Source organism: Propithecus coquereli, unplaced genomic scaffold (genome assembly GCF_000956105.1).
Source record: "Propithecus coquereli isolate 6110/MARCELLA unplaced genomic scaffold, Pcoq_1.0 Scaffold621, whole genome shotgun sequence".
Classification (NCBI taxonomy): Eukaryota; Metazoa; Chordata; class Mammalia; order Primates; family Indriidae; genus Propithecus; species Propithecus coquereli.
In genome coordinates this window covers 328785-356722 of record NW_012152186.1, presented here as the reverse complement: position 1 = coordinate 356722, position 27938 = coordinate 328785, and the positions used below count along the sequence as shown (strand labels likewise).

Sequence of the window (27938 nt, the reverse complement as noted above, 5' to 3'; positions counted from 1 at the left end):
CACATAGGAAGTGCCACTGTACTGGCCCACGGGCCAGTGCATGCGTGGATGGGCACATAGGAAGTGCCACTGTACTGGCCCACGGGCCACGTGCATGTGTGGACAGGCATGTAGGAAGTGCCACTGTAGTGGCCCATGGGCCACGTGCACGCGTGGATGGGCACATAGGAAGTGCTACTGTAGTGGCCCATGGGCCACGTGCACACATGGACAGGCACGTGCTGTCTCAGCAGGTCTGGAGGAGACGCTCCCGTGGGAGTGGACTTCCTGATCCTCTCGGATTGCGGGTCCAGTGGTGGTGACAGGCCTCCTGCCTCAGCGGCTCTCTGCAGACCCTGCCGGGGCCGGCCCAACCTGCCCGACACTTGCCTGTGAGCCTCCGAGGAGGCCGGGCAGCCCTGACTCCTCACGCAGGTGTGCGCTAGCCAGGTGCTGATGTCGGGTCAAGGGGTGATAAGTCTGGAAACAGGAGTGAACCTTCCCTGGAGGTAGGATCCAGCCAAGCCCAGCAGGGTGGCCCTGGCAGGGCAGTAGGGCCAAGACGCCAGGACGCAGAGGTCGGAACAACCCCAGCACCTGGGCCCAGGTGGAGTGTGGCCTGGTGCTGGGCCAGGGCGTGGCCCGCTCCACAGGGACCTGCCGAGGCAGCAGGCGGCCGTCTGCTGATGGGTCTGGCAGGTGTTGTCTGGCCGAGGGCACTGGGTTGGGGCCTGCTGAGCCCCGTGGGTGGGTGCCTGCCTTCCTCGGGCGCCCCCGAGTAAGCTCCGTCTTCTGTGCCTCGCGTGGAGATAGGGGAATGAGCCCACGTACGTTCGCACCGTAGCCTCACATCTGTAGCCTGGCCACGTCCTCGACTCGGGAGCAAAGGTGCCTCCCGCACCGTGCGACGCACAGCCGCTGGCCTGCTTCTTGGACCCACGGCCCGCACGTGAGCACAGCGGGAGCCAGAGGTCGGTGTACAGGGGCCAGCGTCTCACAGGCAGGCTTGGGATTTCATGGAGCAAGAGAATTACAGATGCAGTGTTAGGGCACAGGCTGCAGAAACGTTGGAAGTCGAATTAAGTGAGGCCTGGGAGGTGTGCCGTGTTTCGGTGGGCACATGTCTGTGCAGGCGTGTACACGCGTGCTCGGACACACAGGTGTGCACACATACAGCCATGCACGCCTGTGCACACGCACACGAGCGCATGCTCCTCCCGCTGTTGGATCCAGCTGTCTTTCGGGGAGGTCCTGGGGTTTCATGCGTGGCCCTCTCACGTGGCGTTGGCCAGAATGTTCTTGGTCACCCACATCAGTGTGCGCGTCTGTGTTTTCAGAGGCTTCCGTCCCGAGAGCCGGTGCCTGGATTTTCCAGAAGATAAATAGATAACTGGTAGCTCTTCCACGCTGCTTCTCGTTCCTCTCAGCTGTTTTTTTCCTTCTCACCATTTGGCCTGGGCTTGTGTGGTAGAATTTGCTCAATGCTCAAGTTTGTAGAAAATTGAAAATCTGCATTTTTCCCACTCATCATTTTAAAGGCAGGTCCTCCAGACAGGCGAAAGGCACTCCTGGGTACCCGAGTGGGAAGGAGAGGTGGGTTGGACGTGTTGGCAAGAAAGGCTCGGTCCCGCCAGACGCGGCCCTCGCGTGGCAGGACAGGCGTCACCAACGAGGAAGGCGACGTGTGTGGGGCACAGACCTGCCCACGCCGTGGTGGCCTCTCTCTCATCCGAAAGGGTTTTGTCTGACCAAGTGAGCTAGCACTTAAGCCACGATCTGAGTTTTACTACGGTGGCCGTCACAGTGACGGTGTTGGTAGCTGGTAAGAAGCTGTAGCTCTGTTCTGAAGTACCAGCGGAGTGAGTGTCAGTTGACAATATTTCGTGATACTTGAAGCAAAGAACGTGAGGTTGCAGCCTGGCATAATCTTGCCTGCTCCGTGTCAGATATGCGCAGGAGAGGACACATAAACCAAACTCAGGGCCCAACCGCTGAGGACCTGGTCCCCAAGAGCCCTCGTTTGGCCGTGGTGTGTCGGCGGCCCCCGGAGCAAGCTCGGGCTGTGGCGGGTGGGTCGGAAAGCTTCGCCGGCTGCGTGGCGTTGGCGGGGCCGTGGCCTCGCTGAGCACATGCCCTGTGGTGTGGGCCGTGCAGCCAGCCGATGTGTGGCCTCGGCGTCCGTCCACGGCTGGGACAGGAGCGTGGTGACCGCACTGCTCTGGTGAGAGGCCCTGCACTTGCGTCTGTGCCCGCCAGAGCGCTGGACGGCCCAGGGCCCTCGGACGTGGCCCACTCCTGCAAGGCCCCACCCGCCGGCGCCGCAGGCTGCCCAGGAAGGCCTCTTCCGCCTGGCCCAGCTCACGACCCCCACACGCTGTGTGGCGAGGGCGTGGGACCCCGAGATGTCTGGTCCCACCAGCTTGTCGGTGGGCCTTGTCCAGAGCGCATGGGAGCGAGTGCAAGCGGGGCTTTCCAGAAGGTCTGTTCTTCGGGTGGGTGGGCGTCTGTCCATAGGAATCCTGCTGCCTGAGCGACCGTCTGGGTCCCCCTGGCTCCCGCTGAGAACGCTGACGCGCGAGGTGCCCGGCAGTTGGACAGGCCGTGGCCCACCGAGCGGTGCGCACCTCCGAGCTCTGCGGCGAGGCCGGGCGGCCGAGACCTGCGCTTGGACAGCTGAGCCCGGACGCGGTTCTGTCACACGGGCACGGCAGCCTTTTGCCTTTTCACCGTGACCTGTGGGGATCTGGTGAATACGGTCATCCCCCCATCAGCAGGGGATGTGACCCAAGACCCCCGCTGGGTGCCTGAAACCCCAGGTCGTACCAAACCCTGCACGTGCTGTGTTTTTTCCTATACTTCACGCCTGCGTCGAGGTTTAATTTATAAATTAGATACAGTGAGAGATTAACAGTAACTAAGAGCCGAGTAGAACAATTATAACAATGTTCTGCAACGAAAATTACGTGGAAGGGGTGAATGGGATACCTCCCTCTGTCTCTCTCAACATCTCACTGTCCGGCAGAAACTTACTTTCAGACCTCGGTCCACTGCAAGTAACCGAAGCCAGGGCAGTGGACCGTGGCGACCGCTGTGTGGTCAGAGTCTTTAGAATGGAGAGACAGAGCGTCCTGTGGCGGTGCAGCCGTTAGGGGGCCCACACAGGACACGTGGACTCCAGAAACACGCGTGTGTGAGGGCCGCGAGGCAGGACGTAGAGCCGGACTTAAAGTTACTGAGGACGAGATGGGTGACTCGGTATTCGGTGCTGGCAGCTGCCTGTCCATTGTGGTGCAAGGCGGGGAGTTAGATTTGTACACACACATTTCAGACAGAGCTCTGCGTTTAAAAGAAACACTGGAGCACGTACGGAAAAACAGAAGAATATATTCGTGATGTTGGGATGAGCAAGGCCTGTCTTTGCAAGATACTAGAGCTATAAAGGAAAAGATTGGTAAGTCCGATGTCATAGAAATGAAAACCTCTCGTAGCACCAAAATCAACACGAACAAAATTAAAAAGAAAATGACATTTAGGGAGAACATATTTTTTGCATATGTGACCAGAGATTAGAGCCACTCGTAGAGAACGGACGTGGCGTGATCAGGTGCAGACAGAGGAAGAGGGGGAAACCCAGCTGCCGCCCTGACGGTGGCTCAGGTTGCAGCTTGAGCGACCTGTCATTTTCTGGCCAGTCTCGTGGTAGCAGGTGGAGGTGAGCCCCCCAGGGAGGGTGGGGCGAGCCTGTTCGTGGTAGGTGGGGGGCAGGAGGCAACGCCGGCCCAGGGAACTCTCCGCCAAGCCCCCGGTCGTCCTGTGGCCGTTCTCAGACTTGCGCACGGGCTGTTAGCAGGGCGCACGGGCCGGGGCTGGTGTCCTGTTGCCCTGCCTGGGCCCAGTGTTTGCTGGGAACGTCCTGAGGGCGCTGGGAGGCCAGGTCCCCCGCACAGCTGTGGCAGGGGTGAGGACCATTGTGGGCAGGTTCCGTGGAAGAAAGAGCAGAGCGGCGGTGCCCTGTTTCTGGTTACACGCAGCTGCTGGAAACACAAGTGAGAAACAAATCCACTTGGTAACCTGCGTGTGTGCACGAAAGTGCCCACCTGAAAGAGGAGGAAAGGGCTGGAAGATGCCCAGGCTTTAACCCGCCCGCTGGGCAGGGCCGCGGGGGGAGATGGAGACGCTGGCCCTTCCTGCTCCGTCTTCGTTCCTGATTGCTTGCGTTTTAAATTCGCACGTTGGGATATTAAGATAACCCTGAAACTGTCGATGAAAGCAAGAGACTGTTGGCCGGCTGCCGCTAACACGCTGCCTCTTTGCAGGTATGGATCCTGGCGGGAACCGGTCAACCCCTACTACGTCAACGCCGGCTACGCCCTGGCCCCCGCCACCAGCGCCAATGACAGCGAGCAGCAGAGCCTGTCCAGCGACGCGGACACCCTCTCCCTCACCGACAGCAGCGTGTAAGTCCGCCCGTGCCGGGGAGGTCTGCGCTGGGCGTGCGGGTCTCAGGCCGGCCCCGGCGCTGCCGCGCGTGGTCGTCACAGAAGTTTCCTGGTCCCCCACCCCCGTCTGAGACGCAGGCTGTACCGAGGAAATGCCCTGACAGTCTCGCCGCTGCTGCTCTCCGTGGTGGAGGCTGCTGGGACCCGGGAAGGGAGAGTCCGGGTGCAGTTGAGAGACGCTCCGGGCTGCCCGAGCCGGAGCGCTGGGCCTTTTCCGCTCTGGGTTTCGTAGTCCAGGGTTCAGTTGAAAGGCAGGCACAGGCCAGCTGCCTTGCTGGCGGCTGTGGTGAGAGACACGGCCCTGAAAGGCGGCTGCAGCTACGTCCCGTCAGCACGCTGGGCGCAGGGCCCGTCCTGTCCGGTGAGCCTGCCGCCGTCTGCTTGGTGTGGGGCCCGGGCAGCAGGGAGACCGTAGTCTGCGAGGCTGTTCCGTGCTAAGCCCAGCGCCTCGGTGGCCCCGGGACGGCCCGGTCTCGACGCTTTAGCGACCCGGGCACGTGCCGTAGCTGCGTCCCAGCCTCTGTGCCCTGCAGTGTCCTCGTCCCCTGCCTCGTGTGACAGCTGGGGGCTTATTCTCCTGTTGTCACGCTGCCAGGGAAAGCCCCCTTGGTGGAAAGGTGGTTGTTCTGGGGCCTCCTCTCCTGCGCGTTAGCGGGGGCTTGGGCGCCAGGCGCACAGCAGGCATCTGGCGGTGTGAACACACCCGGCTGCATCCGGCACTGTCTGGTGCCGTCGTCGGACTCAGGCTTCCGTGAGTCTCAGGCCTGCCTCGCCCGCAGTCTCTGCGCCTTTGACACCCGACCAGCAACGGCCGGGCTGGGGGCCGAGCCTGGCACCCCAGGGTCTCCCTCCAGCAGCGTCAGGGCACCGGGGAAAGCCTGAGGCCGCGAGTCGCGAGTGCGGGAGCCCCTCACCGCCACCCACAGGTGCCCCCCACCCCGCCGTGCTCGGCGCCGTCGGCGGGTCCTGACCCTGCTTCCCGGCCCCAGCTCGTTTCTTTACTGAGAGGTTTGGAGAATCGGGGCGGTTTGCATAGGAAGGAGACGAAAGGCTTCTGGCCCAGGGGCAGGTCCCGTCCATGTTTTTGTGGCTGTCTTTAACTTTACTATTTTTATGGTTTGTTCTCGTTTTTCTGTCTGTAAATCTTCTTCCACCAGCCGGATTTTAGATAAACAGAGCAGGTTATCACCTGCCATTTCTGAGCCGAAGTTGGCCAGCCCTGCGCCGTCACACGCTGGGCTCTCTGGCCTTTCCGCAGCGACCCCGCGTGGTGGTGACGCCGGGCTCCCTGTCCCTCTGGGTTGTGGTTCTGTGTGTGGCATTTCTTGTTTATATCATTCTCCTGTGATTTCGAGTCTTCAGGATAAAGCGTTGACACGTTTTTAGCGACATCTCGCTCGGAGCTGCTGGAGTCCATGCAGGGCCTGCTCTGCGCGCAGAGAGCACAGCTGGGGTGGCTGCAGCCTGCCAGGGTCTGGCTGCCTCTTTTCCAAGGTTGTTACTACAATGAAAATTAATCTGCCAACGCAGTTTCCTCAAAAAGCCTCTTATTCTTTCTAAGAAAAGAACATATGTTTCCTAAAGGGAGGACCTAAAATAAATACATGTATTTGTTTTCCCTTGATGTTCTGTTCGTCTTGGTTTGCACTGAAGCATTTCACAATTTGGAATGTAAAATCGCTGCCGATATCTGAGTACCTGTCAGAGGCAGAAAGTGGACTGGTGCGTCGTTTCTGCGGGGGCAGCGATGCTCAGCCTTTCCCGCTGGGCTCACACCCACCAGCCACAAGTGTCGAGGATGGTGCCCGATCCATAGAGGCGCGCAGAATTTTCAAGTACCAGTCCGGCCGGCGCGGTGGTCACGCCTGTAATCCTAGCCCTCTGGGAGGCCGAGGCGGGAGGATTTCTGGAGCCCAGGAGTTGGAGGTTGCTGTGAGCTGTGACGACGCCACAGCAGTCTACCTGGGGCAACAGAGTGAGACCCAGTCTCAAAAGAATAAATAAATACAATAAAATAAATAAAGTACCCAATCTAAGTAACAAATCCAAGAAACAAATGTGTTGGTGGCTTCAGGACACCTGAACAGACCCTGCGGGCACGTCGAAGGTGTTCGGAGTCTCAGAGTCGCTTGTTTCACGCCGCGTCCTGTCCACGTGCCGCCACGTCGCCGACCCCAACTGCAGGTCCGCCCCGCACTGCCCCGAGGTGCTCTGACAGCTCAGGACACCTGGAGCACGGTGCCGCCAGGTGGCCCTGGCCCAGCGTCTCTGGTCATCCTGTCTCCTGGCAGCCCCGGGGGCACCTTCACCGCGCACAGTTTCCTGGCACTGCCGCGTGTCCCGGAGCAGCTCTCACGGCAGGGGGAAGAGCTGGAGAGCGGCCAGGATTGCGCCTGTGCGGTGAATCGTGTGTTAAGTCTGTGTCTGTTGTGAATAAGTGACAGGCGTGCGTTTAGCTGTCTTAACCCTGGGGTACGTAATTATTTAAAGGCATGTACAGTTTGATTTTATGTGTTTTTAACGATCTCCTGAAGAGGTCAAGATGAAATTCTGCTGTTCGAGCAAACGAGCTCGCGCACCCCTCAGAGATCACGCCGCCGAGGGTTCTCCTGGGGAACGCCGAGCCGTGGGACGTGGGCGCCCGTGCTGCAGCCCCAAACGTCACCCCGAGCCGCTGGCCCGGGCCGTACAGCAGGGTCAGCAGACGTTTCCCACGAAGGGCCAGCGTGAGGCCGTGCAGCCACATCCAGCTGCTGCCATGCTCCCGCCCTGAGAACACGAGAAAACTGTTCTTAGCTGTCGGCCTTGAGAGACAGGCGGGCCCTACTGGTGTCCAGGTGCTCAGTGAATACCAGCTGGGAGAGCACAGTCGAGCTCCTGGGCTTTGGTGTCCTGCACATCCGTGCCGCGCGCGGATGCATAGGATGTGCTTGTGTTCACCCGCACACAGCGTGCAACGCTGCCCTGTGTGTGTGTGCACGCGTGTGACTGCGCACGTGTATCGGTGCTGGTGGTAGCGTGGGCCCTGCATTGCCGCCTGCTAGCGGCGGTCGGGGCCCGGTGCCGTGCGGAGGGTGGTTCTCCTCTCCGAGTTAACGGCTCCTCTTTCTCCCGGACAGGGACGGGATCCCGCCGTACCGGATCCGCAAGCAGCACCGCAGGGAGATGCAGGAGAGCGTGCAGGTCAACGGCCGGGTGCCTCTCCCTCACATCCCGGTAAGCACCGGCGCCCCCCCAGCCCCGCGTGCCGTCTGGCTTGCCCTTGGAGCTGGGCGCGGTGGCCCTGGCCGGTGGGAAAGCCGCTGGCTGTGTCCCTCGAGCTCGGCTCACCTCCCGGCGTGAGCGTGAGGTCCAGGTGCTGCGTGCACACGCTCGCGCCCCACGGGCTGCAGGGGGCAGAGTCGCAGGTGACGTTTGAGTCCCAGCAGCCACGGTCAGTTTGGAGGGGCCCTGGGGGGCAGAGCGGCCGGCGCCTCCGTGGGTGGCTGGAAGCGCCCTCTGCGCAGGCCTGCCACGTGGTCTTTCTCGCGTCGTGAAGCGGGACTAGCTCTGAGCGTCTACCACCAGCCTGGAGCCCAGGCCCGGCCCGGCCCCCGCATGGCTGCCCCACCCCATGGCTCTGGCAGGAAGCCTGGCGGTGTCTCTGCTCCCCAGCGCCGCGTTCCCTGAGCGCCGCTTAGGTCAAGGGAAGCTTGAGGCATCGGCTGTTTTGTGGCCGAATAGCGACAGCTTCCTGGTTTTGCCTTGTAGATAAAGTCGCGGTGGCTTCTCCCAAGCACGCGCCCTGGGGGCTTTGCTGGGCTGCAGGTCATGGAGCCAGGCGCGGGGCAGAGCCGGTGCGGGCTGTCCCTCTGCAGAGTGGTCTGTCCAGGAGGGAGTCCTTAGTGTTGCTTACTGTGACCTGTCGACTGTAAGCAGGGGAGACCTTGAGGGAGACAAGGACAGCTTACGCGGCGTCTTCAACCCCGGGTGTCCGCAGCGTCTGCGGGCAAGGCGTGGAGGGCGCTCATCGCTCCTGCGCAGGAAGCACCCACACCCCTAGCCGGGGTTTCGCAGTCTCCTAGCTTTTCCGCAGACTCTAATTTCCAGATCAGGAACGTGATGGCTCATGGCCGAGAAGCAAGGATGCTGGTCCTTACTTGTGAGGAGAGGCCGTTCCAGCATTTTGTCGTCTCTTGCCGGCCCTTGGCACAGAGTGGCCTGAAACAGACGCTGACAGTGTCTGCTTATCAGAAAGTGGACGGTCCTGTAGGCGTGTGTGTGTGCCGGTACACGCATGTGCGTCCGTGCGTGTGTGCGAGTGCCACGGTGGGTCTGGGGCCCACCTGCCGCTGTCTGTGGAGTCCTGGCGTGCGGCAGTGGCTGGTCCGAGCTGAGAGCCCGCAGGCTGAGCGTCCGCGGGAGGCTCCGTCCACACGGCTCCCTGGTTCTGGGGGCGCCTGTGTCAGAAAGTCCGTGCGCAGGAAGCGCCTGCCGGCGACTCGCGCATGGACAGCGGCAGGCAGCTCACTCTCAGAAAGTTCAGGGAAGACTTTGTGTTTTTCTTGCAACTTTCCTGTAAGTTTGAGATTGTCTGAAAACAAAAACACCGTAATTCGATGGGTAAGTTAAACAGAGCGTCAGAGCGCAAAGCGCAGTCGGCAGTCTGACGGTGGAGTCCCCAGGGTGCCCTCGGCGAGGGGAGCAGGGCGACGACCGGAGTCCAGGGGCACCCTGAGAATGTTCTAGAATCGAAAGCGCAGTCCTCGAGGTCTGGAACGTCACGGCTGACTCAGTGTGAAGGCAAAGCCGAGGGAGGCAGTGGGCGCGCAGGGCAGACCCCACGTCCTTCGTTTTTTGAGAGAGTCTCGCTGTCGCCAGGCTGGAGCTCGGCGGCCTCGTCACAGCTCGTGGCAGCCTCCAGCTCTGGGCTCCAGCGTCCTCCCGCCTCGGCCTCCCCAGCAGCTGGGACCACGGGCGCCACACTCTCCTTTTCAGTTCCTCCAAAGTTCCACATTTTCGTTGACCTGCTTTTTCCTTTATGATTTTATCCTGTTCCTCCAAAGCTGGAAAGGCTGCCCTTCTTCCGTAAGTCTGATGGTTCCGATGGGTCTGCCGTCCTCAGAATCTTGGTGACGCAGCCACAGGGCCCCTGGCGTCTCTGCACTCGTCACTGCCGCTGTGCGCACACAGGCAGCCCAGCCCCAGCCCCTCCACGCGAGGCCTCGGGCTGGCGCCGCACGGGCTCAGCAGGAAGGGCCCGTGTTGGGCCTCTGCGTCCGCCTGGGCACCCTGGTGTCCCCACCCCTCCAGACCACACCGGCCCCTCGGGACCTTCCAGAAGCGCTGGCGCCCAGCCGCCCCTTCTGAGGTGCGGCCTCCTGCACCGACTCCCCAGCCCCTGCGTCTGCCAGCGTCCTGGGCCCGCCTGCGCTCCCCTCGCACCCGGAGTCCCTCAGAGTGAAGCCCCTCTCAGTTTCTGTGGCCACCTCTGCGCGTGGCTCCACGCCCAGCCTCCGCGCGAGCCCACCCGCCACGCGGCATTCTCTGAGCTCGCTGGGCGCCGTTGATGCGACTCTCCTGTCTGACCTCACGCCGTGTCTCCGAGGCAGGCGTGTTTTGTTGTCGTTTTGTGGGTGAGAAACAGGAGCCCAGAGGCAGGTCCACGCCAGAGCCCACGGGGAGCCCCCGCCCTGCCCCCCACCCTGTCCCTGGTCACGAGGGGACGGCCCCTGCCAGGCCCTCCCCAGCCAGACCTCGACGGCTGGGGCTTCACGACACGTTTCGTCAGGAAGGACGTCGTCGTCGGCAGCAGGAGGGGCTGGAGTGGGGGTGGGGACTAGACGGCGGGGTCGTGTTGGGTCAGGTTTTGCCGTCCGTAACCTGCGCTTAGGTGTGAGGACGCCTGGCGTTCGTTACATCCACTCTGACCGGTTCAGAAAGGTATGCGTGTGCGTGCGTGTGTGCACGGGCCTGTTCCTGTGTGTGTGCGTGTGGGCGCCTGTGCCCGCCAGTGGGAGGATCAGGAGGCGGACGTGGCAGGGTGTGAGTGTCGGGGAGTCGGGTGAAGGTGAACCGCGTTCCTCGCTCTCTGCTTGCAACTGATCTGAAGTTTGGAATTATTTTAAAATAAGGACCCCGCAGGTCAGGGTGTCACTGTAATACAAATACTTTGCAAACTTACGCCATTTTGAAACGAAAAGTCCTCCAGAGTCCCGCCTCCCCCACATTTCTTCCCGCTGCGCACACGCTCGGTGCTGGCGCAGTGCGGCCATGAGCCCGGCAGGCTCCTGTGCCCAGACGCCGCGGCCTGGCTGGAGGCACCTGGGAGCCCGAGTGTGCTGAGCCTGCCCTGCCCGGCTCCCACGGCCCCGCTACGGTTGCAGCGAGGGGGAGACGTGGCTGCCGAGAGCCGGGGCGGTGAGGATGCCGATTCCCGCCGGAAACGGGGAGAGTGAAGACTTGCTTTAAAATAAACTGGGTTCTATACGCTGTTTCCTCTCCCAAAAAGTGTCTGCAAGGGACCTGGAACCGGTGTGCCCCTGGCGGGGGTGGAGGTCGGGCTGTGGACAGGCACCGCCTCACGCCGTGTCCCCTGCAGCGCACCTGCCGCGTGCCCAAGGAGATCCGCGTGGAGCCGCAGAAGTTCGCGGAGGAGCTCATCCACCGGCTGGAGGCTGTGCAGCGCACGCGGGAGGCCGAGGAGAAGCTGGAGGAGCGGCTGAGGCGCGTGCGGATGGTGAGTGGGCTGCGCCGGGCCCGTCTGCTCACGGTGTTTCCGTGCAGGCCGCCAGGCCAGGGCCTGCGTCCGAGAGCCCCTGCGCCCGTCCGGGTCCCCCCGCCCCCTGGGCCTGCGTTTGAGGGGATGGGACAGACTCCGTCACCTGCCGTGCACTCCTGCGGCCACTGCAGGCTGTCACCCTGCACAGCCAGGGAGCTGGGTGAGCCTTGCGAGTCCTTTCCACACGCGTGCAGGGGCCGCAGTGCTTGAGACACTGACCACGGACGTGGCAGGCTCTGTGTCCTTCCGTGTTTAACGTGGTGCATGGAGACCACTGAACACAGCCCTCCAGATGCCGTGGGCTTCTCGTGTCGCCTGTAGAAAGGCCTTTGCGTTTCTCTTAGCAGGTGTGGCTCCCTCTGGCGGCACGTGGTCACTACTGCGTGGCGGTCCTCCGGTCTCGTTTCAGTATTTTGTGAATATAAATAGTTGTAGCATAGAAATACTTGGTTTATGTGAGTTTCCACACCTGGAGTTTAAGACGTGGCGTCTTTCCAAGGAACCGTGTCTTGATCGGATCCCTTATCTAAGACGCAGAGCCTCAGCCCTGCTCAGCCCCCGAGAGCCCCCAGGTGGGGCTGCTCTTTCCCTGTACACGCTCCCAGGTGAGCCGTGGCCGCGAGGGTGGGCGTGGGCTGCCCCTGGGCTCCCAGCGTGGACGCCACGGGCCTGGCCCCGGGACGGGGAGGGGGGCGGATCCCATGTGGCCCATCGGAAGCTGGGTCTCGTGGTGGGAACCAGGTTTGATCACTGCGGACTTTGAGAACGAGATGAGTAGCCAGGCAGCTCTCCAGGCAGGGGTTCGCGTGAAGACGTTACACGCGCGCGCGCACACACACACCACACACACAGACACGCACAAACTTTTCATCCTCGGTAAACCGTTTTACCCCCTGACCAGCAGCGTCCTCTCGTTTCCCTCCTGGCGCTGGGCCTGGGGCGGCCCTCGCCCTCCGGAGCCACAGGTGGGCAGTGTTGCCCTTGCCAACCCGTCCACCCTGTCCCCCGTCCCCTGAGGAAGGGACTCGATTAGTCCCTGAGGCTCAGGACCCCGGCCAGGGCCACTTGCGAGGGCCACCGTCCATCTGCATGAAGCAGTGTCACCCGCCACGTGGTCCTGCTGCTGGCGGGAGTAAGACCTCGTCTTAGAGACCTGCCACTCACTGGGGTGGCTGCCTCGCTGCCCAGGGCACCCGGTGGCCCTTGGTGGCCCCAGGAGCCGGCTGTAGCCAGGCCGTCTGCGGCACCGAGACGCTGGGTGTATGGCAGCCGCGTCAGGCGGTTAAGGGAGTACAAGTAGGAGCACGGCTTGAGCCTCTAAGGGCCTTGTCTGAAATCCACGCGTTGGGAGTGGAGTTGCTGAAGTACTGACGATACTAACCCTAACGGGCCCCACATCCCGGGCTGTGTGTTGTGACAGAGTCCACACCGCCCTTCCAGTGGCAGAGCCCCCCATGGTGACATCGCTGTTCATGTGACGGTGGCCCTGGGGATGCCACAGTTAACTTTTTTTTTTTTTTTTTGAGACAAAGTCTCACTCTGTTGCCCGGGCTAGAGTGAGTGCCGTGGCGTCATCCTAGCTCACAGCAACCTCATATTGCTGGGCTCAAGCAATCCTGCTGCCTCAGCCTCCCGAGTAGCTGGGACTACAGGCACGCGCCACCATGCCCGGCTAATTTTTCCTATATGTATTTTTAGCTGTCCAATTAATTTCTTTCTATTTTTGGTAGAGACGGGGTCTCGCTCTTGCTCAGGCTGGTCTGGAACTCCTGAGCTCGAACAATCCACCCGCCTCGGCCTCCCAGAGTGCTGGGATTACAGGCGTGAGCCACCGCGCCCGGCCAGTGCATGATTTTCTAATGCATTGTGCTATAGATAATAGTCCTTTTTTTAAAGGGATAACTCAAATTTTTAAAATAACTTATTTGCATTGTGAAACGTGGTGCTGTTTGAGGCATCCACGGCTGGCACGCCGGCGTGGGCACGCCCATCACCAGCACACGTGTGAGAAACTGGCGGCAAACCCGTGGAAGTCCCTGTGAAGGTACAGGGGTCACCCAGCTCCCTCCCTTGGTCCGCAGTGCCAGGGCCACTCAGCACGGTGCGGTCGGGGGAGAAAAAAACGTGAGCCGTGACTTTGGAGTCGGAGTGGTCCCGTCTGCACGGACAGGCTGTTTCCATAGCGTCAGCTCTTTGGGAAGCAGCTGAATTCCGGGACCTCAGCGTGGGGCCCTGTCAGGAAACGTGCAGGATGAGCAAGCATCAGCGCCTCTGTGAGGGCAGCGTTCTCCCTGAATCGTGTTGAAAATGTGTTTGTGGCAGTAAAATTAAGAAGTAGGAAAACAGAAGTCTCCACTTGAAGGAAGCATAGAGGGCGGCCACCCCAGTGCGGCCCGTCTCTGTCCCGGGTCTGTGCCCCGCCCCAACCACGTCCCCAGCCTGCCGCCCGGGCCCAGCGGGGACAGGGAGGCTCCTGGGTTTGGGCTCCTCGTCCCGGCCCTGCCCAGCTGGGCAGCGGCGGCGTCTGCGCAGGGGCCCCTGAGCGCAGCGGGGCCAGTCCCGTTTCTTGTGTTCTCCCCGTGTGTCCGGTTTTCACCGTGCGGCGGCACTGAGAGGTGACGATGCCACCTTGTCCCCGTGCAGGAGGAGGAAGGTGACGATGGCGACCTGTCTTCTGGGCCCCTGGGGAGTCACAAGCTGCCTCCCGGCCCCACCTGGCACCACTTCCCGCCGCGCTACGTGGACATGGGCTGCGCCGGGCTGCGGGACGCGCACGAGGAGAACCCCGAGAGCATCCTGGACGAGCACGTGCAGCGGGTGCTCAGGACGCCCGGCTGCCAGTCGCCGGGGCCCGGCCACCGCTCCCCTGACAGCGGGCACGCGGCCAAGGCAGCGGCGCTGGGGGCCGGCTCCTCTGGACACAGCAAGCACCTGCCCAAGTCGGGGGCGAAGCCGGACGCGGCCGGCCTGCACCACCACAGACATGTCCACCACCACGTCCACCACGGCGCGGCCCGGCCGAAGGAGCAGGTCGAGGCCGAGGCCACCCGCAGGGTCCAGGGCGGCTTCACGTGGGGCCCAGAGTCCTACGGCCACGGAGCCAAGTCCCGCAGCTACTCAGAGAGCACAGGCGCCGCCCCCAGCGCCGGCGACAGCCTGGGCCATGGGTGAGTGTGCGCCGGCCGTGCCGCGTGCTGCAGAGTTGGCGCCGCAGTCCCCTTGCGCCTGTGCTGGGGAGGTTGAGGCATGAGGCTGTGGCCTTGTGTGGGGCCAGAACTTCCCTGCGAGACTCCTGGGAAGCCCACAGCCGCGGCCAACACGCGTGGCCCAGCCTGTGTGGGGTGTTCTCTGCCTGGCGAGGTCCCCAGGCGCGGCGTGGGGTGAGTCTGGGCTCGGAGGAGCCAGCTTGGTGCCGGTGCCCTGCCCTGGGGGGCGGAGGTCCAGGCTGCAGCCGGACCCTGGCTCCAGCCCTGGGCGTTAGACCAGGAGGGTGGGCAGCGGCCGGCCGAGCCTGTCCCCAGACGACACCGGAGCAGTTGGTAGCCAGTGGGCTCCACGGGGGTGTGGGGGGCGCAAGGGGCGCTGCCGGCAGCCGTGGGAGGTTGTGGGGGACGGGGCTGACTCGCAGGTCTTGCTCCCGCAGCGGGAAAGCAAGTGCGCCCTCCAAAAGGAACGCCAAGAAGGCCGACTCGGGGAAGGGCGCCAGCGTGGACGTGCCGGGGCCCTCGGAGGATGCGGAGAAGACGCAGAAGATCGTGCAGTGGATCATCGAGGGCGAGAAGGAGATCAGCAGGCACCGGAAGGCCGGCCACGGGTGAGCGTCCCTCTGCCCCCCCTGCGGCCCCTGCCAGGGCTCTCTGCCAACAGCGGGCTCCGGGCACCCCCTGCCCACCGGCGGGAGGCCGGCAGCGCGGCTGCTCCCAGGTCGGTCTCGGCTGCAGCGCCGCCAGGTGAGAGTGAGCTGAGCCACCTGGGAAGTGAAGTAACCACCGCCTGTCACTCCAGACAGAGCCCGCGGGAGAGGCCTTCTGTGTCCGCCCCGGTCACCCCAGCCGCTGGGGGTCTGGTCTAGTCCCGCGCCGTCCTCCCAGAAGGGTAGAGGCGCCCGTGTCCAGCCTCAGCCTCACAGCCCTACATGGGTCCGTCTCTGGGTGTTCCCGCTTGGCCTGTCTTGTCCCTTATTCCGCATGTGTTCACACTCGCTGCTGTCCCTGGCAGGGGGGCCGGGGCCCCACAGAGCACTTGCCCCGACTTGGCCAGCACCCGCCTCCCTCTGCTCTCCTTGGCAAGGACGGCAGAGGGACAGGGCTGAGCGTCTGCTGTGAGTGTCACCTGTGCGCAGCTCCAGCTGGGGCGGGGGCAGCTCTTGGCGCCTCTCACGTGGGTTTTCACGGGAGCGGCTGTGGCTGGAGAGGCAGAGCGCGGGCCAAGGCGCAGGTCTGGGGCCCTGGCTGCGCCTTTGTTCTGACCCGAGGGGCTGCGGCCTCTCCCCGTGGCAGCCTGTGGGGCTCGGACCAGAGGAGGAGCCCACCGCCAGGCCTCCCGGGGGCCCCTGGTCTTTGTCCTGGCCTGGGGCTGCCTTCCGGGTCCTGAGCCCCCTCTCTGAGGCCCCCACCGTAGCGGGGAGAGGCTGCCGTTTCCACTCGAGTTGCAGTCCGTGCCGGGATGTCTCGGCGGGTGCAGATGCCTCCCCGGCGCCCAGCACGGGAAGGCTGTGGTCTCTGTGACGTGGGGCGGTGAGGGAAGCCACGTGTCCAGAATCGTGGCCGTTACGCCACATGTTCTGACGAGTCGGAGGCACAGCAGCATGCTACGTGTGGTTCCAAATTTATGATATTGTGGATGATTTGCATTTTTATTTCAATTTTCAGTGTATTTCAGGTTCTTCACAATGAACTTTATTTAATATGAAAAACTTTTTTGGTCAATAAAAATGATATACTTTTTAAAAGTCTTCGTATACCATATAATTTTGCATTTTTGTTTTAGAGACAAGGTCTTGCTCTGCTGCCCAGGCTGGAGTGCGGTGGTGCGATCGCACCTCACTGCAGCCTCGAGCTCCTGGGCTCAGGCGACCTCCTGCCTCAGCCTGTTTAGTAGCTGGGACCAGTACCCTATTTGTATCTCAGTAAAGCTATTACAAATAAGATATAAAAAAGGAAGTCTGGCCAGGCATGGTGGCTCACACTTACAATCCCAGCACTTTGGGAGGCCGAGGCAGGAGGATCCCTAGTGCCCACGAGTTCAAGACCAGCCTGGGCAACATAGCAAGACCCTATCTCTAAAAGAACGTTTTTTTAATTGGCTGGGCGTGTTGGCACGTGCCTGTAGTCCCAGCAGAAAAAAAGTCTGCAAGAAAGAGGTGTTTTTATTGTGTGTGCTAAGGAGGACATTCACGGGGCTCAGTGGCTGGGCCCAAGCGCGCACCCCTGCCCCGTCCCACCCCTCAGTTGACCACGGTGTTAGCTGCTGCCACACACTCTTCTCTTGTTCCCAAGATCTTCTGGGGCGAGGAAGCCACAGGCCCACGAGAGCTCCCGACCTGTGTCCCTTGAGCGCCCTGGGGCCGTGCACCCCTGGGCCGGCACTCAGCTCCGCGCCTCTGTGCAGCCCTCCCACCTCTTCATCCAAGACCCCACGATGCCACCCCACCCGGCCCCCAACCCTCTGACCCAGCTGGAGGAGGCCCGCCGGCGTCTGGAAGAGGAAGAGAAGAAAGCCAGCAGGTTGCCCTCCAAGCAGAGGTACAGCCACACTGGGGCGTGGGGGACATTCCTGGGGCCAAAGCCCCCTAGGACCTGAGGCCTGCACAGGGGCCCTTGGGGGACACAACCTGCGGGGTGCCCTTCCTTCGTCTGAGCACCACCGAGGGGGACGTGGCTGGTGGCCCTGCGGAGAGAGAGGGCTGGACGGCAGCCACCCCCACTCAGCAGGGTCTGCCGTGCTCATTGTCCCCGAGGAGGGGACTTGTTCCTGCGGCTCACGCAGGGTCGTGTGGGAGGCAGCGGACGACTGGCTGCTGGGCGGGCTGGGCTTGGAGGCGGTGTCCTGGACGGGCTGCGCGCAGCGGGACGACACGTGGTTCCGAAACTCTCCTCCCGGAGAGACTCCTGGCCCACGGCCCCCTCGGCCTCGGCAGCTGGCGCGTCTGCCTCCGGGGCAGGGTGGCTTCTGCCCCAGCCCCGAGGAGGCCCCTCTGCGGTGGTGGCCTTTCCCTCCAGGCGGGATCTGGCTTTTCTGACCCTCGCATCTGGGCCTTGCTGGCGGCTGTCCCGGACGTGCTGGGTGCAGGGAAGTCCTGTCAGAATCTGTGTCTCGCCTCAGTCCGGGACCGTGGGCTCCTAGAGGCTGCTGTTGCCTAAGAAGTGACCGGCTCCTCTCGTCCACCTGGGTCACCTGGGGCCCGGCAGCCCCGTGTCTGAACCGGTGTCGGGGTGCAGACCTCTGCGCTGCTCTGGGTCGTTGAAGGTTCATGGTGGGCACCAGGCTCTGAGCTGATGCCAGCTTCGGGACAGAAAGGGTCCCAGCTACTTAGAACCAAAAGGGTGACCATTTCGTGGCTAAATGTCCCCCAGCCTGTGACTGCATTCAGCTGCTCTGGGCGGGAGCCCTCGCACCGGCTCGTCACCCACGTCTGGCCTGACAGAGCCTGGGGCTCGCAGGCAGATGGGGAGAGGGGCGTCGCGTGGGGCCGGCACATGGCCGGACTGGGGGACGTGGGCGGATCCAAGGCCCTGGGGCCTGCGCAGGTCCCGACCGGGGCTTGCTGAGGTCGTGGACAAAGCGGCAGGATCAGAGCATCCTGGACCCTGGCCTGGGCAGGGCTCTTGGAGGACAGGGTGCGGGATGCTATTGCTTTTCTCTGGCTGGTGACGCCCGCTGGGCCGTGACACCGCTCTGTGCCGTGTGTTTTGGGGAGCTGGGGGCTCCCACGTCTCCAGTGCGGGGAGAACCTAGCGTTGCTGGGTTTACTTGTCCAGGGAGTGCGCGTGTTTGAGCAGCTGCAGGCGGCACAGGCCGGGGGGTGGGTGGGGGGCTGGGCCGGGCAGGTCAGAGCTGCAGTCGTCGTCGTCACGGTGACACGGCGCACCTGGGCGTGTGCATCTGTGTGGAGGGAGCTGCTGCCCCTGGAACCCAGGACGGGCTCAGCTGTGTGCCGGGGTCTGTGGCCTCCCCGGGGTACAGAGGGAGCTGGCACCGCGCTCCAGAGCCAGTGTCCATGTCGTCGGTGGGGGCTCGTGTTGGGGGAGGCCGAGGACAGACTCCCAGCAGGCGCTTTGCGGCGTGGACCACACCCCACGGTGGACGAGGCAGGACTCTAGCGCCCAGAGCCGTGTCCCAAAGTGTGTTCCAGGGAACTCAGGGGGTCCCCGCGATCCAGACCGAATAAGTAACTCCTGTTTCTCGGCCGTCTGCGGTGGATCCTCTGGCGTTGGGGGTCTTGTCCATCTCCCCGCTTTGGAGCCTCCATAGGGCGGGCCCTACAGCCCCTCGCTCTGTCGCCCGCTTGAAGCCGCTCGGGCTCGTGGCCAGCCAGCGCGGCCCATTGACGCGGTTGTTCCCTAGGTATGTGCAGGCGGTCATGCAGCGGGGACGCGCCTGCGTCAGGCCTGTGTGCGCGCCGGTGCTGAGCGTGGTACCAGCCGTGTCGGACATGGAGCTCTCCGAGACAGAGTACGTGTGCCCCGGGGGTCCTCCAGCACCCCCCGCCTCGGCCTGGGCGTCCGAGCCGGTCCTGGGACAGAAGCTTGGGCGCCACACTTGGAGCAGCGGTGGCTGGAGGCGGCCCCACAGCGCCGCACTCCAAGCTGCCCAGCAGCCTTCCCGCCCGTCCCCGCCAGGGGCTGCTGACCAGTGCGGTGACAGGTGATCAGCAGGCCTGAGAGGAGGCCTGGGCAAGGCTGGCCCTGCACCCACCCAGGCATCGTGGCCAGGCCCTGGCAAGGGCAGGCCTGCCTCCTGCCACCTTTGCCTTCCTGAGCCCCCAGCCAGGCCGGGGGACGCGCTGGTCCCTGACTGGCCGTCCTGGGCGGGGTCGGGGGCTACAGCCATGGTCCCCATGAGCAGGCGTTGAGGTGCTGACTGTGGCTGTCCGACGGTGCGTGCCCAGCGCCTCCTGCGGGCTTGGGCTCTGTGCCCAGCGGGCATGTGCTGCTCAGAGCCTGGTAGGAGAGGCGCTGCCGCGTCCACACCCCATGGGGCAGTGTAGACAGGGCTGACCGCCTCCTTCCTGCCCTCGTGCTCAAGACACGAGGAGGTTCGCCCCAAAGAATGGCCTTGATGGTGGGGGTCCCCCAGGCCTCGCCCTCCCACCCCCCACCCCATGCACTCAGAGCCTCTGCCCTAGGTGACCCCCCCAGGCTCGCGCCCTGTGGGCTCCGAGAAAGCAGGTGCCTGGGTCCTAGTTCACCACGTGGGTGGTCACAGGGCTAAGGTGGCCCATAGCGCCTTGACCCCAGCTCTGGAGGCTTCTGGGCGCAACCAGCTGGCGGGACTGGGAGGGCTGGGCCTGAGTGGCCTGGAAGCTTCTGGAGCGAGGGGGTCTGGAACAGAGGGCTCTGCCTGTCGTCCCCGGCGCTTAGCTGCCACGCAGCAGGTGGCCGTGGGAGAGGCCCCCTCACTCGGTGGGAAACAGCGCCGGCCACGCGCTCTGCGGGTCTGGCCAGCTGCCGTCTCTGGTCCTCAGACGGGCTCTGCCGCGAGAGCAGGTCCATCGCGAGCTCGTACACGGCTCCGTTTGTCCACCTTTGCCCTCCGAGTGTTTGAGTTTCGGGGCTTCAGGTCTCACGAGGATACAAACAGCGTCGCCGCTCTCCTGCCCTGGAGGTGGGGCTGCTGCGGTCCTGAGGACCTGTGGGGGTGGCCCCAGCCCCTGGTTGGGCGCCGAGCGGCCTGCGCACACTGTGGTGTGGGCGGGGAGGGGATCCGGGACCCGCATGGTGGCGTCACCGGGTGGGCTGAGGCCCTGGCAGTCGAGGGGCCGCAGGTGGGCTGGGGCGACGCCGCGCTCCCCCATGAATGGGGCCAGCGCAGGACTGGACCCCAGGCTGCGATGCTGCGTGGTGGGCGGGCGGCGGGTCCCTGGCTTTCCTGAGTGTGGGGTGGTCCAGCGCCGGTCCTGCCCGTCGGTCCCTGTGGGACCCGGGCCCGAGCCTTCTGACCACCCCGTGTCTGTCCCCAGGACGAAGCCACAGAGGAAGGCAGGCGGCGGGAGCGCCCAGGCCTGCGACAGCATCGTGGTCGCCTACTACTTCTGCGGGGAGCCCATCCCCTACCGCACCCTGGTGAGGGGCCGCGCCGTCACCCTGGGCCAGTTCAAGGAGCTGCTGACCAAGAAGGGCAGCTACAGGTGAGCGTCGTGGGGTCGCCCGAGGCCCTGGGGCGCGGGGCGCGTCGGCACCCGTCCACGCCGCGACGGGCCACGGGCAGCATCAGGACTCGGGGCCCTTGCCCTGCGGGTGGGGAGACCAGCCCAGACCCGGTGCTGGGCCTGCTGCCGGCCGCCCCGGGCCAGCCTCGCGCAGTCCAGGTTCAGCTCCTTCTTGCCTGACGGCAAAGGCCAGGGCCTTCCCGCCAGGCCCGCCCTGCGCTGCTCAGCCCCAGAGGCCCCCGGAGAGCCCGGCGGCGTCTGCCACAGCAGCTCGGGTGCTTTGCCCACCAAGGGGCTGTGAAACACCCGTGAGTGCCGGAGGCCGTGGCGCCGGGGCAGGGCCTGGGCTCCCTGCGTGGGGGGCTCGTCCCTGTCACCGCGGGGGAGACAGGGCTCAGCCTCACACCTGCCAGCTCCTCCCTGGCAGGGGCTCCCAGCAGGCTGAGCCGGTCCTTGTGGCGGACCTAGGTTCACCACCGTCACCCAGGGAGGAGCGAGCGCACGGGCCCCGGGGCTGCGGTGTGCGCAGCCTTCGCCTCCCTGCTCACCGCCCCGCCGCTGCACCCACAGATACTACTTCAAGAAAGTGAGTGACGAGTTCGACTGTGGGGTCGTGTTCGAGGAAGTTCGAGAAGACGAGGCCGTCCTGCCTGTCTTTGAGGAGAAGATCATCGGCAAGGTGGAGAAGGTGGACTGACCACCAGGCCTGGCCACACGCCACGAGGACACGGTCCCAGTGCGCAGGGACGACGGGCGTGGCACGCAGAGGCAGGGAGGGGCCGGGTGCGCCGCCCTCCCTGGTCTGTGTCGGGGGACGGGGCCGTGCCCTGCCCACAGCCATCTCGGAGCCCGGCCTCGGGGCCAACCTGCTGGCGCTCACGCACCGGGTCCACTTCCCGCGGGGGTTCGCCTGCGGCCAGTGGTCAGGGCCGGCCGAGCGCGGGGGCCTCTGTAAATTGTACGTGTCACCGAGTGCCTTCGACACAGCGTGTCTCTTACCTGCCACTGTGTGGACCCGGCGCCTGGCCTCAGTCTCAGCCACGCGGTTGGCGGGTCCCAGGTCCCCTCCTGGGGCCGTGTAAATATGTACATTTCTCAGGCCAGGGCAGCAGGGGGCTGCCCGTGCCCGTTTTTCACGCGATGACTTGTACAATTATCTTTTCAAAGGTACTTGGATAATAATGAAATAAAAGTTTTTGAACCTGCCCTGGTTGTAGAGCGCACTGTCCGCTGCGGGGGGAGCCCCCGCGACCCAGCCTCGAGCCCCAGCCGTGCAGGCGGCCACACTGGGCTTGCTGCGCGGGGTTTCCTGTGGTACGACGCTGACACCGTCCGAGCCTCCGGCCGGGGCAGGGAGGCTCCCAGACCCCAGCGAGGAAATCCCCAGCCCGATGGAAGAGGCCCAGAGGGCAGATCTGCGGCCAAAGCCAGGGCACGGGGGCGGGGCTGAGCCGGGCAGGCCTCGCGCAGGAACTAGGCGCACGGAGCAGAGCAAAGCGCTTTATTCACAGCTCCCGCTCCTGGGGGCAGCTACAGCTCCTCCTTGGACCCCGCGGTGGAGTTGGCTGGGGACTCCTGGAAGAGGTCACAGGCCGGCTCAGGCTCTGCGCTCGGCACCCCCGCCCCAGCCAGCCCTGCCGACGTGCGGAGGAGATGTGTCCAGAGGCCTGGAGCCCTGGATCAAGGGCACCCACCGGGACGGGGGCTCCAGGCTCCTCCGTGGGCTCCGTGGGCAGCTCGCCCCCGTGGTCAAGGAACTTGGACAAGGTCTCCAGGTCCCTGGTGCCTTTGTATTCGATCACCTGAGGAGGAACGAGAGAGGCTGGAGGACACACCCCCTCCCAGGACGCGTCCGGGGTCCGGGACCCAGCCCCAGGCCTGGGAAGGGAGGGTCTTGGCTCCTGCCCCAGCCCACTCGCCTCACCTTCCGGCCTGGCCCTGCGGGGAAGTACTTGAGGGTGGGGAAGCCGGGCACGGCCAGGCCTTCCAGCTCGTTGGCCGTGGCATCCAGTTCGGCAATGACGATGTCCGCGTGGTCCTTGTACTTCTCAGCCAGCGCCTCCCAGGCCGGGGCCATCTCCCTGCAGTGGGCGCACCACGGGGCATCTGGGACGCAGGCGCTGAGCACGGCCTGCGGGCCCCCGCCCAGCCCGCCTGCCCGCCTCCCCTGGGCACTCACAGAACTTGACAAACACATTCTTGGTTTCGTCAAAAGCCACCTGCTCGAAATTCTTGCTCACGAGGGTCTTGACTGGCCGCCGGTCCCAGTCCGGGGGCACCTCCTGGCTCAGGAGATAGGGCTGGGGGAGCCGGGCCGGGCGCGTCACTAGGGCCCTGCGAGCAGCTCCCACCCCCTGCGCCATGCTGGGCAGTGAAGCAGCCCACCTGCACGTGCCCGGTGAGGACCGCGCGGCAGAAGGCAGCCACAGAGGCCGCAGTGACGGGCTCCCCGTCCACCGGCGCGTACTTCTTGGCGGTCTCGATGTTGACCAGGCGCAGGGTGGGGGCCGCCTCGGCCTTGAGGCCGAAGTACCGCAGCACGTGGTCATTGTCTGCAGCCACGTCCACCACCACAAACAGCACCTGCCGGCAGGGAGTCCAGGCTGGGGCCCCTGCCGCCCCGCCGCCCCCCCTTCCGGCCCCGCAGTACCTGCCCCCGGAACGGGGGAGCCGCCTCCCCAAAGCCTGTCAGGAGCTCCCTGTGTGGAGCCAGCGTCTGGTTGACAAACAGCAGCAGGTGGTTGAGGATCCTGGCAGCGAAGATCTTGGGGTGTGTCTGCAGTGGGGGCGGGGGGGGCGCATGACTCAGGGCACCCCCAGATCTAAGTAAGGGTGTCTGCACTGGGGGCCTCATGACTCAGGGCCCCCCAGATCTAAGGGTGTCTGCAAAGCAGGGCTCATGACTCAGGGCACCCCCAGATCGTAGGGATGTCTGCAAAGGGGGTGTATGACTCGGCACCCCCAGATCTAAGGGTGTCTGCAGTGGGGGGCACATGACTCAGGGCACCTCTAGATCTAAGGGTGTCTGCAAAGCAGGGCTCATGGCTCAGGGCACCCCCAGATCACAGGGATGTCTGCAAAGGGGGGCGCATGACTCAGGGCACCCCCACCCCTGGGAACCCCTGCCTGGCACCTGTGGCCCGACACACCTGGCTGTTGAACTCGGTGACCAGGTGCATGCTGTGAGTGACGAGGAAGCGGGACAGGTTCACCAGGTCCAGGCCGCGCTTCTTGTCCACGGGGAAGTCCGCCCTCCCCTCGTCAAACTGGATGGCACCGGGTGGTCAGTGGGAGCCGCAGCCCCGAGCCCGACACACACCTCGGCCCCGACCCACCTTCTTGAGGAGGACCACGGTGTCATTGGTGAGATCAAACTTCTGAAAGAGCTGTGGCTGGTCAGTGAGGCCAAAGGTCATGTCCAGGGCATCCTGGGCCAGGGCCAAGAAGGTGGCCACATCCTCGTCCTGCAGGTCCTAAGGGGCCCGGCCCTGTGAGGCTGGTGGGTGCCGTGGCCGCTGCCCCGTGGCCCGGCCCCCACGCCAGCCAGCTTACCTGGAAGAAGCCGATGACCACCACATCGTGGGCACCCACCAGCGCCTGGACGCCTGCCTCGTCCTCCAGCCGCGTAGCGCTGGGCCCCACCCGCCTTCTGAGCCACTCGGTGATGCCCTCCGCCTCCCGGGGGCCTGTGGAGAGTCCCCCTCAGCCTGGGCCCGGCCCCGTCCCCAACCCAAGCCACGCCTGCCCCCACACCTGTGTACTCCTCTGGGTGTGTGCGGTTCCCGTCACGGAAGAACTTGAGCGTGGGGTACTCCGTCACACCGAACTCCTCGGCCAGCTCTGGCTCCGCAGGCCCGTCCACCTTGGCCAGCGTGGCCGGGATCGATGCAGCCGCTAGCAGGGTGGCCGCCTTGTGGTACTTGGGGGCCAGCGCCTTGCAGTGCGCACACCACGGGGCGTCTGGGGGACGGAACCGTGAGTGCCCCAGGCCTGGCCCCACCTCCTCCCTGCCTGACCAGAGCCCTGCAGCTCCTTGGAGTCGGGTCCAGCAGGGAGCAGGTGTGCTCTGTACACACCCGCCGCCTCCAGGGCCCCCCGAGCCTTGGGCCCAGCCAAGCCCAAGCACCAGAGAGTCCTTGAGACCCCCAAGGCTGGGGGCACAGGGACCACCAAGATGTGAAGAGCCTGAGAAGCCTCCTATCGCCACTTTCTCAGGCTGGGGCTCCCGGGCCACATGTGGCTGCCTGCCGTGGCCTGCCAACTAAGAAAACGTGGTTTTTGTTTGCAAAGGGTTGTAAAAGGACCACAGAAGCACAAATACACATAACTGGGCTGTCTGGGCCTTTACTGAAACAGTTTGCAAGATGCCACCACCAGCCACCTGGAGACGGACATGGCCAGCCGGCAGCAACGTCAGCGTCACAGCCACGGCTGGCTGAGCAGGGTCCCTGCGCAACCGCCTGCTCAGCCTAGACCCCAGGCCCGGCTAAACCCTGGGGCTCCCCAGCACAGCGCCGTCCAGGGCCCTGGGTGCAGCAGGGGCAAGTGCCTGCAGGAGCCCCTCCTGTGCCCGTGCCTCCGCACACGGCAGGGTCCAGCCCACTGGTCCCCGTGGTCCCCAGCCCCGGCTCACACTCACAGAACTCCACCAGCAGGGCAGGGTGCTCCCGCAGGGCCAGGCCCAGGTTGTGGCGGCTCAGCACCAAGATCCCATCCTCCCTGGGCACCTCCTCAGGGGGCTCCTCCAGAAGCTCCTCTGAGGAACCCTCAGGCCCCTGTCCCTGTCCCCAAGGGCCCAAGGCTCCAAGCAGCAGCAGCACAGGCAGGAGCTGGCTGTCCATGGCGCTGCGGGCCCAGCGGGGCAGGAGCAGATAAGGGGACTGGAGGCCAAGCAGCAGCCGCCACGTGGCACCCAGGCCCGGTCACAGGGACGATAAGGCCCACAGCTCCCCCAGCCCACACGGGAGAGGGAGGCAGAAAGAGGCAACACCAAGGGCACTGAGACAGGGCGATGTTTAATGGGACCGTTCAGGGGCAGTGCCAGGCCCGAGGGGGGGTGTCCCAGGACAGAGCAGAGGGTGGGGCAGGGGTCTGGTCACTCACGAGGGGGCTGGGGAATGCTCGGGGGTCCCTGTGTGGCAAGGGAGAAAGGGAAGGGAAACAAGGACCCCATGTGGGGGTAGGGGTGGGGGTTCAGTCCTTCCACTCCTGGCAGATGTGTAGGCCCCACTCCCAGGACAGGTGGTCCGTCCTGTCGTCATCAGTGAAGAGGGACGTGACGGTGTAGGGGCCCCGCACCAGCGCACCCCGCGGCGCCTCCTCCACCGGAGTCACAAACTCGTACTCCTGGGCGCTTGGGCCGTAACTGCCCACCATATAGACAGCCTTGTCCACTGGGGGAGGGCACGGTGTCAGGGGCCGCCCTCTGCCCCCCCAGGGTCCCTCCACTGCGCCCCCACGTCCCCCTCCACTCTGCCCCTACCTCGCAGGCCGCGGCGGTAAGTGTGGTGCAGACATCTGAGGCCGCTGACGATCTCCCTGTTGACCTGGGGGACAGAGGCGTTAGGGGTCCTCCAGGGGCTGGGCCCCTGGCCGGCCCTTGCCCCCGCCACAGCCGCCCTCACCTTGAAGGTGATCTTCACTTTGTAATCAACACCCTCCTTCAGGACAAACACCTGGTTTTTCAGCGCAGCCAGGTCCCCTGTTAGGGACACAGCAGCTAAGGTCTAAACTCCTGGGATGAGCTGAGACCCTGGCCCAGAAGCCCCCACGTGGGGCACTATGCCCACCAGGTCTGCAGGGACAGGCCCAGGGTAAGAAGCACAAACGTGCACCTACGAGGGCCCCACCTGGGCTCAGGGTTGCACCAGGCGTCCTGGGAGTTACCTGTGAGGTCCATGGTGATGGGCCCTGGAGCCTGCTCAGACATCAGCGTCAGCCTCCTCACCTGCAGGTTGGGCAGGCTCGGGTCTGGGGAGACACTGAAAGTCTGCCGGATGCCCCACGCAGCCCCGCCCCCACCGCACCCCAACCCGGCCCCCGGAGCCCAGGCCCGAGCCCATACCCATGACAGGCGGCGGCAAGGGCCCCAGCAGCACCCGCTTGTACTTGGCCAGGCTCTCGTCCTCGGGGTCCAGCTGCCGGATCTCCAGGACGCTCTTCCTGCCCGGCGCACGGTACTCTGGCACGGCCTCGTCCAGCACTTCATCCGGCTGTGGACGCTCACCCTCCTTGTCGGTCAGGAGGACTATGGGTCAAGGAGGGCGCGTGAGCAGCAGCCACCAGCTCACCCTGGCATTGGCGCGCCCGCCTGGCCACTGCACCGCCCACTGCCCAAAGGAACCAGAGCAGAAGCCCGAGGCGGGCCGGAGAGAGCAGCGAGTGGGCCGACAGCGCCCGGCTCGTGAGGACGGGCCCTGGCAGCTGGAGACCGGGCCAGCTCTGCAGTGGCACCAGCTCCTCCTGGCCCTGCTGTCCATCCAGGGCCCCTCCCTGACTCTGAGACCAAAGGTGGGGGGAACAAAGACCCCAAATGGAGACCGTCTCCAAGGGGTGGGGGCTACCATCATAACGTGGCGGCCCCAGGCCCTCCCAAGAGCAGAGATGCTGCCCTCCCTGTGTTCCAGGGCTCCCCACGTTCTGGGCTCTGCCCATAATGCCCTGGGACTCCCCTGGGTCGCCCACCTCCCTGCTCTGGGATGGGGTCTCTCCCAACACCTTCCACGGTCCTGGGGGCTCCTCCCCATGGTGCGCCTGGAGCACGGGGGTGGCTCTCCACACCCCAGAGCTCACGCTCTGCGACCACTTCCTCCGCCTCGGGGAGGGGTCGCTCTAGTCTCGGCCCCGGTGCTCCGGTCTGCTCAGGGGCCACCGCAAGCCCAAAGGAGCCCCAGCCCCACCCAGGAGAGAGGGATCCAGGCCGCGGCTCTCCGGGGACACGTCCCACTGCCTCCCCGGTGTCACAAACACACCCTTGCACTCCTGGCTCCCTTCCCGTGAGGGTCGAGCCCGGACGCAGTCCCCCCACCCCGCCAGCCGCCGGCCGGGGGTCTGCGCCACGCGCGCCCCTAAAGTTGCCGCGGGGGAGGGGCCGGCGCCCGCCGGGCAGAGACCCCGCCGCGACTCCCCCGCCCGCCGGCCCCGCCGGGCCGCTCACCTCGCGCGCACAGCGCCAGCCGGAGCAGCTCCAGCAGCTGCGCCCCCAGCTCGCACGCGTCCAGGCCCAGCATGGTGGCGCGCGGCCCGGCCCGCCGCGGAGCCGCCGCCCGGCTCGGCGCTCAGCCCCGGCGCGACTGCGGTGAGCTCATCCCGGCCGGGAGCGCCCCCCGCG

The 27938-nt window shown here is 64.7% G+C and overlaps 3 protein-coding genes across 4 annotated transcripts in view; 1 reads left to right on the top strand and 2 right to left on the bottom strand.

Annotated features, from left to right (window-relative positions):
• AXIN1 (axin 1) overlaps positions 1-21808 on the top strand; it is a 41291-nt gene extending 19483 nt beyond the window's left edge. Inside the window, exons 2-10 of one of the 2 annotated variants that reach the window (XM_012659622.1) lie at positions 4296-4436; positions 7598-7694; positions 11059-11196; positions 13882-14405; positions 14882-15052; positions 16737-16982; positions 18805-18912; positions 20420-20587; positions 21179-21808. In XM_012659622.1, coding sequence (XP_012515076.1) covers positions 4296-4436; positions 7598-7694; positions 11059-11196; positions 13882-14405; positions 14882-15052; positions 16737-16982; positions 18805-18912; positions 20420-20587; positions 21179-21305 — 1720 coding nt within the window. In that variant the 3' untranslated portion in view covers positions 21306-21808. The remainder of the gene's footprint in view (positions 1-4295; positions 4437-7597; positions 7695-11058; positions 11197-13881; positions 14406-14881; positions 15053-16736; positions 16983-18804; positions 18913-20419; positions 20588-21178) is intronic. The other variant, XM_012659623.1, reaches the window with a different exon arrangement.
• A 322-nt stretch (positions 21809-22130) lies between these two features.
• On the bottom strand, positions 22131-25449 carry PDIA2 (protein disulfide isomerase family A, member 2). Its single transcript, XM_012659583.1, has 11 exons — positions 25248-25449; positions 24362-24568; positions 24161-24294; positions 23944-24081; positions 23758-23874; positions 23259-23384; positions 22994-23191; positions 22788-22908; positions 22533-22714; positions 22303-22410; positions 22131-22183 (listed from the first exon to the last, which is right to left on the bottom strand). Exons 1-11 carry the CDS (start codon positions 25447-25449, stop codon positions 22139-22141), a joined length of 1578 nt encoding a protein of 525 aa, XP_012515037.1. The 3' UTR covers positions 22131-22138.
• A 309-nt stretch (positions 25450-25758) lies between these two features.
• ARHGDIG (Rho GDP dissociation inhibitor (GDI) gamma) lies at positions 25759-27837 on the bottom strand. The gene is made up of 6 exons (XM_012659588.1): positions 27765-27837; positions 26673-26855; positions 26495-26578; positions 26233-26309; positions 26091-26154; positions 25759-26001 (listed from the first exon to the last, which is right to left on the bottom strand). Exons 1-6 carry the CDS (start codon positions 27835-27837, stop codon positions 25802-25804), a joined length of 681 nt encoding a protein of 226 aa, XP_012515042.1. The 3' UTR covers positions 25759-25801.
• Positions 27838-27938: the final 101 nt, after the last annotated feature.